At 42.2% G+C, this 15,502-nt stretch overlaps 1 protein-coding gene across 2 annotated transcripts in view; it reads right to left on the bottom strand.

Moving 5' to 3' along the window:
• Positions 1-15,502, bottom strand: part of IGF2BP2 (insulin like growth factor 2 mRNA binding protein 2) — an 89,804-nt gene that overhangs the window by 34,626 nt on the left and 39,676 nt on the right. For both annotated transcript variants that reach the window (XM_020787385.3, XM_020787386.3), the window contains exons 3-5: positions 13,452-13,500; positions 3,456-3,507; positions 749-812 (exon numbers count right to left, since the gene is read on the bottom strand). In XM_020787385.3, the coding sequence (XP_020643044.1) occupies positions 749-812; positions 3,456-3,507; positions 13,452-13,500 (165 nt within the window). The remainder of the gene's footprint in view (positions 1-748; positions 813-3,455; positions 3,508-13,451; positions 13,501-15,502) is intronic.

Genomic DNA, 15,502 nt, shown 5'->3' with positions numbered 1-15,502 from the left:
GCTAAAGGCAACTGGTTCTATTGTTTGTTTTACAGGACCATTCTAGGCATGCTTACTAGGTGTGGACAGTGTACTTACCAAGGTTTACTTTCTGGTAACAACACTTCACACAAGCACACATAAAAGAGTTGGGATTGTAACCTGTCACAAACAACTTTATCTACATCTAAAGGTATTGAACAAAGAATACTTTATCTATTATGCATCTTCCTTAATCTGTGTGGGACTCCCAGGTATTTGGGATGGTACCTTTCAACACTGCTAGCCTGCATGGCTAGGGACAGGCTTGAGTTATGGTCTAAAATATATTTCAATCAGCTGGCTAGTTGACAAACAGGAATTGTAAGACAAAACATATTGAGGACAGCAGTTAGAAAGGCTCTTCTCTGGACACAGAGATAGAGAGCACCGCTTTCATCTCTGCCCATAGCAAAGCTAGTTCTATTGCCCTCATCATTGCTCGTTGAAGTTATTTAGCCTCTTATACATGGCATTACAATTTCACAGCAATAATCACTCAGCATTTTCCTCTTATTCTGAGAGCATTACTTGATAAACATGACTCAAGTGCTTAGTAGAGAATTCAGGAAGGTAGGCATATTGACGTCTGTGGCACAGGGTCCACTGGGGTTACAGGTCCTGTTGCAAACGCAATGGAAACAGCCATCAATTATTCTGAAGAGAGGGGAAAAAAACTAAAGGGCAAAAGTAAGGAAAGCTGGGAATGACATTTAGAATGGCGACTTACACTTTTGCTTCTTCTTTTGTTGCATATGTAACGTTGACAACTGCTGTCTCTGATTCTGTATTAACTATGAGAAGGGAAAAGAAGAAATGCATGTTTGGGATATCAAGTGGGAGAATCTCAGGAGAGGAGCTTTTGTTCTGAATCATTTTATTTATTTTGCTCTCAGATCTCATAATCGTAGACCATGTTTTCCAGACCTTCTGTCCTCAAAGATTTAAAGGACCTATCAGCCCAGAGCAGCTGGGCAAAAGATGCAGATGGTCACTAGCCTTGTGTGCACGTAGTATTGCGAGCTTAAATCCACCTGTATTCAGCTTCCCACCCACCAACTCTTCTCAGTCTCACATCTCAGCTCACAATGCCACACCAAAAGTCACACCTAGGGTAATTTCAGCCTTTGACATGCCTGCCATGGGCCAAAATAGTTCTGTAACAAGAAAAGTCACTTTTCTGTTTAATCATGTGGCTTTTGATAAGCAGCAACCAAGATTCCCTATTGCATTAATAGATTTATTGCATAAACTTGAAATATGAACATGGAGGCATTGGTTTCTTTTATGGAATGCCACGTTTGTCACCCAGCTTTTGTTACATTATGAGACATAAGCAAGTCATAACTAGAGAACTGATCTAATTTACAACATAGTATTCCAAAACTTTTTTAAAAAATCTCATAACCAAACAACCTTGGTTATGTTGGATGTTTGCCTCCTGACCAATGAAGAATCTCAAATGAGGTTTTTTTCCCCCTGTTTCAGCAGAAAGATAATAGTAATATCCAGTCTCCAACAAGACTCCAACTCCAACAGAGTTTATGATTACTTTCAATAAAAACAAGTAAACAACACACACACAAATACAGATTAGTCACACTGGCAGTTCCATTGGCTAAAAAACAACAACAGATGGCATATTCCGGGGAAAAGTCCCTTCAATTTTTCCTAAATTTTCTATAAATTCTAGAGATGAATTCATCTCTAGACATTTAAATGCCTGCAGAACTGGCAAGCTAGTGATTCTTCTTAAACCCTCATACACAGACAGTAGGGTGTGTTAAGTAGTTCAAACAGCACAGGCCAAGAAATAATGGAACAGATTAACTACTATAATGTGAAGCTATAATGTTTAAATATAGCTTGCTAGTTCAAATTAGAGTAGATCCACTGAATTAATGGGAACCTGATCAGGCAACACTTATAGAAGTTCAATTAATCCAATGGGTCTACTAGAGCAGGGAATAAATGACAACTGAATTGAAAATCTAACTTATTTTATCATCTCTGATAAATGATCATTCATCTGTAGATCATGACTTCTGGCCTTTAAAGTCTAGAATGCAAAAGGCCACAGAAGGCAGCTTTCTCCTATGTAGCTCCCAGGCTGTGGAATGTACTACCACCAGAGGAATGCACTACTTTCACTTTCAGATTTGTAGGACGCACAGTTTGAGCACAGCTACCTTAATAAGCCGGAAACTAAACAGAGTAATATCCTCCTCCTTCCTCTCTACCAATTAATCCATCTCCCCCCAAGCTGTCTTAATTAATGCTACATTAGCAAGCCTTAAAAAGAGAAAGAAACAGAATTGGAAGAGAAATTGAAAATAGACCCTGGCACCAGATTTGGGGAGGAGAGGATTGAAATAGCAGCCAATTTCCAGATTCCCCTGCTTCTCTCACTGCTGCTATCACCAGGTGGAATACCTTCTGATACAACATCTACAAAATCCTCCATATTTGCTGAAGCAATCATACTTCCTGATCCAATGTGAATGCATTCAATTCCAAAAAAGTAGAAAAACCCAGTGGCAGAGGAAAAAACTACAGATTAGGGGAGAAACTCCAAGCCAATTCACATTGATCCTTACATCACATAGTCAATGAAAAATAATGAAAATCAGACTATCCTAATTCCAGAGCATTTCTTGCATTATTTGTCAATGTAGTTACACAATTAATTGATGTTTTTAATGGCTGTATTGGCTTTATTTAATTGTAATGTTCCCATGGTTGAATCTGTTTTTATCTATTGTTTTTATTATGTTTATTATGATTATAAGCCACCACAAGCACCACCTAATACTGTAAAAGACGGAGCAGACATGTTATTTGTTGTTAATATACCCATCAGTTTAGATGATAAGCTAGCAAGAGTTAATGTATCTGGTCGCTTAAGAGAAGAATAAAGCAAATGTCTGAAACAAGAGCTTTCAGTATGCAGTCAGAGAAGTTGATCCTCTTACACAAAACATGGCAGAAAACTCCTTCAAAAAATTTGGGGACAAGAAAGTGGAATCCACTGCCCAATGTGTATTCTCCTTGGCTGCCACTTACAAAAACCTCACCTAGTGCATGACGGCACTTACTGTTTCTTCTTCACAAATACACCCATATGTCAAAACCATAAAGTGAAGTGGCTTCCTTGTATTTAGTCAAGGGATATTTAACACCATATGAAGGCGGTGTTTCATGACAACTTTTCCCTATATATTTTCACTGCTTACAGCCCACTAAAATGCCTCTGAATAGCACAAGGTAGACAGGGAGCATATTGCCCTAGAGTCCTATGAACCAGATGTTGAATATGTTTAATAGCCTCTGCAGATTGCCTAATTTTATGATAATCCTTTTAGCAGGATGGAAGTGTTAAGATATTTTAATAAAAGGAGAGAAAGGGACAGTATGAGAGTAGTAGAAGAGTTCCTTACCTTGTTCTACATTTTCCACTGTCCCATGTTGAGCTAAAAGACTGTCTAGCACCTGAAACAAAAACACAACAAGGGTAAAAAGAGACCAGGAGTATCTCTCTACAGGTTAGGAAATGAGTAAGGCATAAATCTGGTGCCTCCAGGAAGAGGTGGATAGAATCACAGGACCACTGCAAAACAGTGCTCCACACCTCTCTCTTTGACTCCAGAATCAATGTGACTGACAACCCAAGGATCTGTATAGAAGTAGTAATAAGGTTTTGAGATGGTTTGACTTTGCCTTTTAAATAATTGTCAATACTATTTCCATATTTTATTAAGGGGACTCCAAATAAGGCTGGTAGTGCAGAGCTTAACAAAAAGCTTAAGACTTTCCTAAGTGAACTTTTGTGCCTAAATAAATCAGCTACATGTGTCATCTTTCCAAGAAGCAGAAGATCCAGACTTCCTCTTGGCTTTGGGTATATATTTTGTAGCACAAAACAAGAATGAAGGAGATATGATTCGCCAGTCCATGTCAGTCTATTTAGCCTACTGCCTTTTCTGTAACAATGACTGAGAGTAGATGCTTCCAAAGAAGGATTTAAGAAACCTCAGAGTGTCAATGGGGTCACAGAAACAACTCATACCTTCAGAGATTTTGGGCTGCTTCATCAACTTAGTAATAAAATACACAGCTTGCTGTGTGAGCCAACCAGTCACACTTCACTGAAATTACTCACAGGCAAGTTTAGGATGAACATGCCCTTGTTTTACAATTCTGGCTGATTGTTCATAGAGGCAAATTTAATAGGGGGATGGGATTGGACACCAGGGAATATTGGAGGTGTGACAAACCCAGACCTACTGGGATCTATCACACAGTTACTAAGCTGCCACCAACCATTCCCTATAATAAGTCACACAGACCAGGGATGGATTTTTAAACAACAAAAGAATAAGGTTTATTTTAAATACAAACAGGGTAAATAAAACAATCAGGTGAATAAAATAAAGTAACGTGGCTTATTCTCACACACACAAGCATACAGTTTGGTTCACCTAGAACCTTTAACTTAAAGCACAGACCCTGAACCCATCAGTTCTGGCTAACCAACAGACACCTGAACCTATCAGGTTGGTACTCTGACACACAGTAGTACCCTGTCAGACACCCAGACTCCCACAACAGCTTCTTCTTCCCCAGCTGCTGCTTCGTCCCAACCCAGTGTCTCACAGTCTGTCTCAGCATCTCCTCTTCACCACACAGGCATCACATATTTATACAGTACAGCCCCTCCTCCTGATGTCCCGCCTTCCACTCCCCATAGGATGGAACTTTCCCTCCAAACCCATGACAGACAGGTAACATCAGTGCTGTTATGTAACACCTCCCCTCTTTAAAAGTTGTTTTGTAGGGGGAAAGCTAAGGTGCTTTTCACCAAAAAAACAACCTGTATAAAACATACAACAACAGTTATACATACCCTATAATACTTACATATACTTACACTCCAAGTTAAACATAGCAAATAGGCATTTCAAACATTTACCATATGCATTACATCAATTTTACCTTTATTAATACAAACCAATTTAAAACCAGGTACATTTTAACTTTTTGTCTTCATTATATACATATAGTCCATGTTCTTTCGCCGTCTTCAGTCTTCAGGTCTTCTTGATAAGGCGTCAGCAACACAGTTCACTGACCCTCTGACCACCTTCACTTCAAAGTCATAGTCCTGTAAGTTCAAAGCCCACCTCATAAGTTTGCTATTGTGGCTTTTCATTGTCTTTAACCATTGCAATGGTGAATGGTCAGTACACAGAACAAAATGTCTTCCCCAGATGTAAGGCTTGGCCTTCTGGATCGCGTAGACTATGGCCAAACACTCCTTCTCCACGGTTGCCAAATGTCTCTCACCTTTTTGAAGTTTCCTACTCAGGTAGGACACTGGATGCTGGTCACCATTCTCATCCTCCTGGCACAGAACTGCTCCTACCCCGCTGTTAGACGCGTCGGTGTAGATGATAAACTCCCGGTCGAAGTCTGGAGCACGCAGGACAGGATAGTTGATTAACGCCTCCTTCAACCTCTGGAACGCCGCCTCACAGTCGCTGGTCCACGGGATGCGGTCATCAGCCGTCTTCCTCGTCAGATCGGTCAGCGGAGCCGCAATCTCGCTAAACCTCGGGATGAACTTTCTGTAGTAGCCCACCAACCCAAGAAATGATTTGACTTTTTTCTTGGTGTTGGGTCTGGGCCAATCACGAACAGCTTCTATTTTGGCCTCCAGGGGTTTTATCACTCCTCCCCCTACCTTGTGACCCAAGTATTTTCTTTCTGGGATACCCAGCTGCAGTTTGCTCTCTCTGCAGAGCCTAGGCCAAAGCACTTCCTCCCCTGGGTTAAAGCGCCTCTCCCTGCCTTCCTGGTCATCCCAAGCTTTCTTTCTGACCTTTTGAGCTGGCAGGGTCTCTGCTGCTAGCTCTAGGTTTCTCCTTAGGTCATTCATCAAGGTGTCTATGTAAGTCACAACGTCTTGTGGGTCACCCTGGGCGATCTGCCCCCAACCCTGCTCGATCAAATCAAGGGGCCCCTTCACCCCTTTCCCAAATAAAAGTTCAAATGGACTGAACCCGGTACTGGCTTGTGGCACTGATCGATAAGCAACCAAAAGGGATTGCAGCTTCTGGTCCCAATTGTTTGGATTCTCTGCCAAGAAAGCCCTAATCATGCGCATTAGAGTCCCATTGAACTTCTCAGTTACCCCATCACTTTCAGGATGATAGGCAGTGGCTTCCCTGAGCTTAATTCCACAGATTTGCCATAAGCGTTTCATGAGCTTTGACGTGAACGATGTGCCCAAATCTGTGATTATCTCTGAGGCAAATCCCATCCTGGACATGTACCCCACCAAAGCATCGGCCACTGTGTTAGTTTCGATGTTTGTCAAGGGTATGGCTTCAGGATACCTTGTGGCATGGTCCACAATTGTTAGAATGAACCTATTCCCCCTCTTTGTGGCCTTGGGCAAAGGTCCCACAATATCCACCCCTATGCATTTGAACGGAGTGTCAACCACAGGCAAAGGGCACAACTTTGCTTTGGTCCTGTCGCGGTTATTCCCCTGCCTTTGACACACATCACATTGTTTACAGAACTCCCTGATCTGCTTCCCTATGTCAGGCCAGTAGAAATTCTGTGTGATTCTCTGCTGTGTTTTGTTCACTCCTAAGTGTGCAGCAAACATGTCAGAGTGACCCCTTTGTAAGATCATGGGGCGATACTTTTCAGGTACCACTAGCTGACTCCTGATCCCATCTCCCCCTTTTGAGATATTCCTCAGGGTCTCTCTATACAGAATCCCCTTTTTCTCCAGAAATCTCACTGGGGTTTCAGGTGTTAGCTGGGCGTCAGTCACCTGTTCAAAACACTTTTGGAGAGTGGCGTCTGCCTTCTGCTCCTGTCCAAATCTGCTGTCTGTGGTTAAGGTTTCCACCACAGCTTCTGAACTCCCCTCTGCTTCCGTCTCTGGCTCATCATTACCCCCCTGAACTGTCCCTGTGGTGGCTTGTGAGCGTGTAATCACTAGCACCCGTTTCACATGTTCAGCCAGGTCATTTCCCACGAGCACGGCTGCTGGCAGAGTCGATGAAATTGCTAGGCGCCAAGCTCCCCTCCAGCCTTGAAAGTTGACAGGTACCTCAGCTACTGGCAGAGAGATTACCTGCCCCTCAATCCCTGCCACCTTCATGCTCTCATTTGGGATTATAAACTCCCTAGGGATGATATCTGGATGGCACAGGGTTACCTGGGAACAAGTGTCCCGCAGCCCCCTATACTGACGGTCAAGTATTCCTACGTCCACCCCTGCTGTCTCAAACAACTGAGAATCTGTTTTTATCAGCAAGCAGCGCTTTACCTCCACCAGAGGACCATTTTCCTCAGCCTGATCAGCAGAGGTAGCTGTTCCAGACTGAGTAGCTATGGCAACAGGCTCCCTCTGTGACACTGAGCCTTGCTCTTTCTGGACACAGAACACAGCTTTTGGCTTGGTCCCACTAGAATTCTGAGGCACCATTCCTTTTAGCTGCTTCAATTTCTCACACTCTGAGATCAGATGACCCTTTCCCTGACAGAAATAGCATTTTCTGGTGTATTTTGATTCTCTCTCCTCTTGTTTGGGTTTTCCCTCCAAATTCTGAGGGCTTGGTTTCATGCCTGAGGGCTTCCCTTCACCATGGGCCCCTCCCCCTTGCTGGCTTTTCCCTGGTCCCTGAGAGTACTTGCTGTAGGTTTCTTTGGGTTTACCTACAGATTTCCCCTCACCCAAGGGCTTTCTTATTTGGGAGATAAAATCCGCGATCTCTGCGGCTGCTGCCACAGATTTCGGTTTCCTTTCCCTCACCTGGAATTTCAATTCCCCATGCAGGACTGAATAGAACTGTTCCAGGGCTATCAAGTCTTTAAGCTGTTCATAGGTCTCTGTTCCCTCCTGCGACAGCCATTTCTCAAGCAGCCTCACCAATTGGGCCCCCACTTGGGTAAAAGTCTGTTCTGGCTTCTTGGTGAGGGACCTGAACCTTTGTCTCAGCTGCTCTGCATTTATCCCATGTCTTGCGAACACCAGTTTTTTAAACTCTGCAAAATCTTTCATCCGTTCCTCAGGCATCTCGGCATAAACCTCAGCCAGGCTACCACTGATTAAAGAACGCATGATGGTCATCTTCTCAGTTTCCCTCACTGAGAAGTCCACAAACGCTCTTTCCACTAAGGAAAAGAACACCTCAGGACAATCTCCCTTGTGGTACACAGGGAATTTCTTCAGGTCAGCCTTAGACAGTTGGCCTCCCTCAGAATCCCTATTATTATTATTGTTCTGGTTCATCATTTCCAGTTTTCTTAATTCAAACGCCATTCTTTCTTTCTCCAGAGCAATTTTCTCTCTCTCTCTCTCTATTTCAAATTGCCGCTGTTTCTCTCTTTCCCTTTCCTCCATTTCCCTCACCCTCAGTTCATGCTGTTGGGCTAGGAGTAATTTTCTGAGTTCTGGGTCCTGCTCTCCTGTGCTGTCACCTTGCACTGAGCCAAATTCATCCTCAGAACCTTGGTCAATCTGGGGGTCTTTCACTTCACCCATGTCTGTTACTTGACTTCGAGTCAAGGGCATAATCCCCCCTCAGAACAGGCTGCTTTAAAAAGTCAAGCCTCAAAATAAAACGACCACTTTTTTCCTTCTTGCCTCAGAACCAGCTCTCCTAGAGATTGCTGCTGTTCTTCAGCACTAAATTTGCAACAGTATCGAGTCAGAGCCTACCCCCCTCTGCTGGGCCTCTCAGCTGGCAAGCTAGCTCACTGTTGCTACGCAGTTTTGCCTCAGCGTTTTCCCGCCAAAATCAGGCTGCCTCAGAGCACCTTAATCTAAGTCTCCCCAGTTGGCACGTTCTTCTACTAGTGCACCTCCCCGTGAGGTACACCTAGAAGATTACCTACGCGCCTCAGACTGTCCCTGACTAGACCCCCCTTGCTCTGGGCACACTTGCCAAGGCTTTGCTGGACCGCTGGACAACTGGACCAGTCGTATCCCACACGCTGGACACCAATCAATGTGACAAACCCAGACCTACTGGGATCTATCACACAGTTACTAAGCTGCCACCAACCATTCCCTATAATAAGTCACACAGACCAGGGATGGATTTTTAAACAACAAAAGAATAAGGTTTATTTTAAATACAAACAGGGTAAATAAAACAATCAGGTGAATAAAATAAAGTAACGTGGCTTATTCTCACACACACAAGCATACAGTTTGGTTCACCTAGAACCTTTAACTTAAAGCACAGACCCTGAACCCATCAGTTCTGGCTAACCAACAGACACCTGAACCTATCAGGTTGGTACTCTGACACACAGTAGTACCCTGTCAGACACCCAGACTCCCACAACAGCTTCTTCTTCCCCAGCTGCTGCTTCGTCCCAACCCAGTGTCTCACAGTCTGTCTCAGCATCTCCTCTTCACCACACAGGCATCACATATTTATACAGTACAGCCCCTCCTCCTGATGTCCCGCCTTCCACTCCCCATAGGATGGAACTTTCCCTCCAAACCCATGACAGACAGGTAACATCAGTGCTGTTATGTAACAGGAGGTTCCTCTTTGCCCTGGAACAATACATACCAATGAAGATGCAGCCTTGGTTAATAGATGTTGCAATAAAAAATTGGGACACATTACAGGATGACTCTTCTCACCCAAAGAGCCACAGGCTCAGTTTGCCAGGAAGCCCCCTTCCCAGAACTAATCATTTAAGATGTCCTCTTTAGTCAACACCTGAAAGCTGGAATTCAGTCACCTGACTTACTGTCAGTGAGTCATTTCCCTAGCATCTGAACTCCTTCACAGAAGCAGCAGTAGGCTTTCTACTAACGGCCATGTCATCGTGCCTGTGGGAATGATGACTAAGAAAAACAATAATAACACACTGTCATTTCTGAAGCTCTGCACCCAGCCAGGAAAAACTGCATCCTCCAAACAGCTGGTGACAAGACAGATACAACAGGACCCTCCCCGGAAATTCCTGTGCCCCAAAAGCCTTTCATACCAAACAAGATGCATTCTGAAGTTATCTTTTGATCAGTCTTAGAATTCTGGTTCTGAAGGCTTTTACATAACATTATGGACTCTCTGGTGTAAGATGCAAAATAAGGTAGGATATCAATGGATAAAGCCCCCAGTAATGCTCACAGTATTTATGGAGACCAAGACATTTCACCTTTTTGAGACAAGCTGTTCTCTCTTTATAGCCCCAAACATGGATCACAGCATTTGTACTGGACTTTGTCGTTAAGTCTGGGTTGAACAGTCACCACCACATGACTTTTAGCTGCCCTTTCTATGAGGTAAACACTTTTTTCTAGACTTTTCGCAATGTGTTTATTTACTTCAAACTTTTAAAACATCCCTTTCCACCAAAGTGCTCATAGTCATGAAAAACCAAACCAAACCAAATATTTTAAAACCAGCAAAGCATTTTAAAGCAACATGGAATGGGAAGAATGATGGGTGAGGGGTAAACAGTTTTAAATGTAATAGGGATTTCAGATTTGCCAAACATTGGGAAATGTTAGGTTCATAAGGAGCTGTCTTATGACAGATCAAACCCAGAGTTTAGAAATGTTACTGTTTTGAACTTAACAATGGCCAGAACACCCCAGTCAATATGGCTATGCTGGCTGAGGCATTCTGGAAGGGGTAGTCCAAAAACATAACACATCGAAGCTTTGCTCAAGCTACTGGTGCATCTAGTTTGATGCTATCTAGCACAATAGCTAAAATCTTATTTATACAGTAAGTCACACTAGAATAGGACCATTGAATCAGGGAAGATTTGGTGCATCAACTCTTCTGTACATTCCATTGATTCAAATAGGCCTACTCTATTTGTGACGTACTTTGACAAAGTTGCAACTAGGGTAAGCCCATTTGAATAAAAAGAACTTAAGAGGAGTTGACTCACCAAATCCCCTGGTTCATGGGCCTATTCTAGTGTGACTTTACTGTGCTAAATAACAAGAATTTAGCTATTGTGACAGACAGCATCAAACTATATGCACCAATACAGTGGTGCCTCCCTAGACGATGTTAATCCGTTCCATTGAAATCGCTGCCTTGTGAAAACATAGTCTAACGAAAAGCGTTTCCCCATTGGAATGCACTGAAACCCATTTAACGTGTTCCAATGGGGAAAATAGTCGTCGTCCAGTGAAAATCACCCATTGGGAAGCCATTTTGCGAAGCCCCGATCAGCTGTTTAAATCGCTGTCTTGCGAAGCATCAGTCCCGAAAACACCTGTTTTGCGAAGATCGCCCATAGGGAAGCCATTTTGCGAAGCCGCCAATTAGCTGTAAAAATCGTCGTCTTGCGAAAAAACGGTTCACGAAGCATGGACCAAATCATTGTCCAGCGAAATCCCCCATAAGACCGTTTTGCGAATTGCTATAGTGATAGCAAAAAGTCAACATCTAGCGAAAAAACGTTTTGCGGGGTTATCGTCTTGTGAGGTACCACTGTAGTTTGAGCAAAGGTTGGATGCATTAGGCTTTTGGACTACACCTTCCAGAATGCTTCAGAACTTCAAAGCAAAGTGTGCTGCTTATATACTACCCCATAATGCTTAAAGCAGGCTACACATTGTCCCTCCTTGCAAGCCGGGTACTCTGTTTACCAACTTCAAAAGGATGAAAGTTTGATTCAACCTCGATGTGGCTGCCTGAGTCCAGGATCAAACTCAGATTGAGCAGAGTCTTCACTGCTGTTTACCGTATTTTTCCGTTTATAAGATGATCCAACCCCCCCTTTTCTAACCCCAAATTAGAAAATTTGATCCCTGCTTTTCCCTTCCTTTTGCTAAGCCATGGAGCTTAGCAAAAGGAAGGGAAAAGCAGGGATCAAAAGGGCTCTTTTTGACCGCCACTTTTCCTTGCTTTTTGAGAATCAACAGGGCTTAGCAAAGAGGAAGGGAATGCTCCCTTCGGGTAAAGGCTGCACGATTGCAGCCCTTTGATTCTGAAGCCCTTTCATGGCTACTTTATCCACTTCCTAAGCAGCCATGAAAGAGCTTCAGGATCAAAGCACTGTGATCTTGCAGCCCTTTCATGGCTGCTTTACCTGAAGGGAGCCTTCCTTTCCTTTTTGCTAAGCCCCGTGGCTTTGCAAAAGGCAGGGAAAAGTGGCTGTCTTCCGTGTATAAAACAAACCTCAATTTTTTGTCTAATTATTTAAGGAAAAAGTGTTATTTTATACATGGAAAAATATGGTAACCACTGGGCCATGAGGTTCCTCATGATCTTAAAAACCAATTAGTTCCTATTATTCATTATAGTGTGTATTTAAAAGGTAATTCATTGCCATTAAGGATTATAAATTTTAAAATTCAACTCATTCATCATATTCCTCACTAAATTTTATTACTTTTTTTTAAAAAAAAGAACTTTTAAAACTACAACAACATGACTTGAAAATATTCCTGTCAAAATACTCTAAGGAGTAACTTCAAAAATTAACTAGAAATGTAGCTTGTTACACCAGTGAAGTATCTTCACTATACTCATTGTATTTATTTTCAAATGTAACTCCATTATGTGCTCTTTACCAAAACTATAAAGCCCTTCAAATCATTAGCAGATATTACACTGTGTAATATTTGTGAATTTCCAGCAATATCTTTTGTATGCAGATTATATCTTCTTTGCAAACAGTATTCACCATATCTGATCAACAGCTCTAGGTCACTTTGTGGCTACCCACCATGTAAGAAATAAATATAACAACTAGCTGAAATTTCATGGAAGATCATTGCTTCCTGAACCTTTTAACAAGAAAAAAAAGTGCTGGAACTGACTCACCAATTCTAAAAGAATCAGTGACCATAAAAAGTACAGTGGTGCCTCGCATAGCGATCGCTCCATAGAGCGATGAAATCGCTTTGCGATGGACTTTTTGCCATCGCAAGAGTGATGGCCCCTATGGGGAAAATTTGCTTTGCGATGATCGCTTCCCCGCAATCATCGCAAAACCCCCATTTTCGCACAGCTGATTGGCTGTTTCAAAATGGCCACTGGAAAAACAAAATGCCGCCCGCTGTTTTGCCTCGCTTTAGAGGCACCGAAAATGGCTGCCCCTATGGAGGATATTCGCTTTAAGGTTAGTTTTCAGCCCATAGGAACGCATTGAACGCTGCACGGATTAACATCGCTAAGCGAGGCACCACTGTACTTGCAACATACGAGTCAGCCAACTTCTTTCAGGTATTTCTATATGAGTACCTCTCAAATCCATGGTTTAATTTGATGTTTTGATAAATGACATGCTGTCAATGCAAAATTTGCAACCAATGAAGATTTCATCTTCTGGAAGAGAGCACCTTTGACGCCATAAATAATTTTAGCATGGAAATGTTGCAGAAAACAAGCAACAGGAAACAACAAAGCATTCCATCCACTTACCTCCCATTGTAAATGAGGGGGGATGTTCCGGATCTGAATCTTTCTGCTCCTGTGAACAGAAAGCCCCCCCAAAGTGGAGATCACATGAGTGTACAAAAGGAGGTGGAGATGGCTTTTTTGGCATAACACATTAACAAACTGACCACAGAGCTTTTAGTTTTAATCTCTCCTAAATTATGGCAGCACAGTAGAAATAGAAAAGGGAGAGAAAAAAAGAAAACTCTGATACACAGGGAGCATATGCCCTACATTTGAGAAGATCTCCATTGCCAAGTGACTTCTCAAAGCATGAACCTGCTCTAATACAAGGTATGTGTTTTCTCCCCATGACTCTTGCTTTTTTAATACAAACACTGCTACATTAACCACCACAGAGGCAAAATTCTGGGTCACTGCAGCACACTGTTGTCATTTCTGTGACAGGAGCTGTGAAATCAAGTGGCAGCTGCATGTGACCTGAGAGCCATAGGTTGAAACTGGTTTTGAACCTTGAGAACAAAACAAAAAGATGCCAAGGAGTTATGGCATCTTAATGACCAGCCAATTTACTCTGTGTGAGCTCTTCTGAATTACAACCACAAAAACACTCACCTGATTGTTTTTAAGGTACCACAACTCTTTGATTTGTGTTTTTGTTATACATGCTTCAACCAACCAACATAGTCATCCTGCTGAAATCTGCTTTGGACCAGATTTTCTGGGAATGCATGAGTAAACTCCAATAAACGTTTTTACTGGCATGTTTTCTCTGGTTGTTTAACCATAAGAAAAATATATAAGGAATCCAGCAAGGACAGTAACTTTCCCATCCTTCTACCCCTCCCTAAATGATAAGCATAATATTTAATTCCTCTTGTCAACCCACCATGTAATCATAGGTGACCACTGGACACATGTAGTCCAGGAGACAAAGTCAATTACATCTGTGCATTTTGTAAAATGGCTGATGTTGATCTGTATAGCCTGAAATACACCAGTCCCTGTCTGCAACACTATCCTATGTTCAAGTGTGTTTTTGCTGCATTTATCAACCCCTTTTTCATCCATATATAGATCAATTAAAGCTGAATCCTGTTCAGAGTTTTTGTTTGCAACCTCACATACTGCCTCTAGTCTGTTTGACTGGGAGGGACTTTTCTAGACTGGGGTCTATTTATTCAGCACTAACCAACTGTTCCTTCTAGCCTTTGAATTCAAAGAGAGCTCTCCTTTCCCTCTCTTTCATCTGTTAGAGGCAGTTGTTTTATTTGCTTTTGATCTGTTCAGTTGGTTGCTAAGTATGTGTGCAGTACAAAAAACTGTAGACACAAGTCTGTAATTTTAAGCAAATGTAAGTAAAGAAATGCTTTTACTCTTTCTCCTACAATTGTCTCAGAGTGAGTTATTGACATTTGAGTGATAGTTCATGACAAAGCAGTCATGGGGAACTTGTAGCTATTCTCATCTGTGGATGTCTGTACTTCTACTATGTAGCAGAAGAGAATTTTACCAGAAGTTCACAACTCTGCAACAAATCCTATTATATGCCTACTCAGAAAAGTAAGCCCTATTAAGTTCAATTAGCCTTACACTCACATAAGTACAGAGTGGATTCCAGTTCTTACTGATTTTGGCTGAATTTTGAGAGAGCAAACATGCTGAGATATAAAATTCATGCTTCTCTACTTCCAATTGCTACACTGATTAAGCTGGATAGGTATAACTCTTAATTGCACTATATTACAAAAAATTATCCAACATCCAGAAAGAAAGAAAGAAAGGGCTCTCAGTTGTAGACAATCTGAAATTCGGAGCAATATATGCTTGAACAGTACATTTTGGCTTATACTTAATTTGGTTGTAGAGTTCAAAAAAGTTAAAAAGTTGGTCTACTATTTGTGGAATCCCAGAGTAACCATGCTAGCTGGGGGATTCTGGCAGGGTAGTCTAAACAGCAGCAGCAACAAAACAAAAACAAAACATAGCACCCCAACAACAACAAAAATAAGAGAACTTCCCCAGTTTTGCTCAGCTGTCACACTAAACTTGCAGTTAATTAGAAGTAAACCTGA

The sequence above is a fragment of the Pogona vitticeps genome, chromosome 3 (genome assembly GCF_051106095.1).
Source record: "Pogona vitticeps strain Pit_001003342236 chromosome 3, PviZW2.1, whole genome shotgun sequence".
NCBI classification, from domain to species: domain Eukaryota; kingdom Metazoa; phylum Chordata; class Lepidosauria; order Squamata; family Agamidae; genus Pogona; species Pogona vitticeps.
This window is presented reverse-complemented; position numbering and strand designations above follow the sequence as displayed.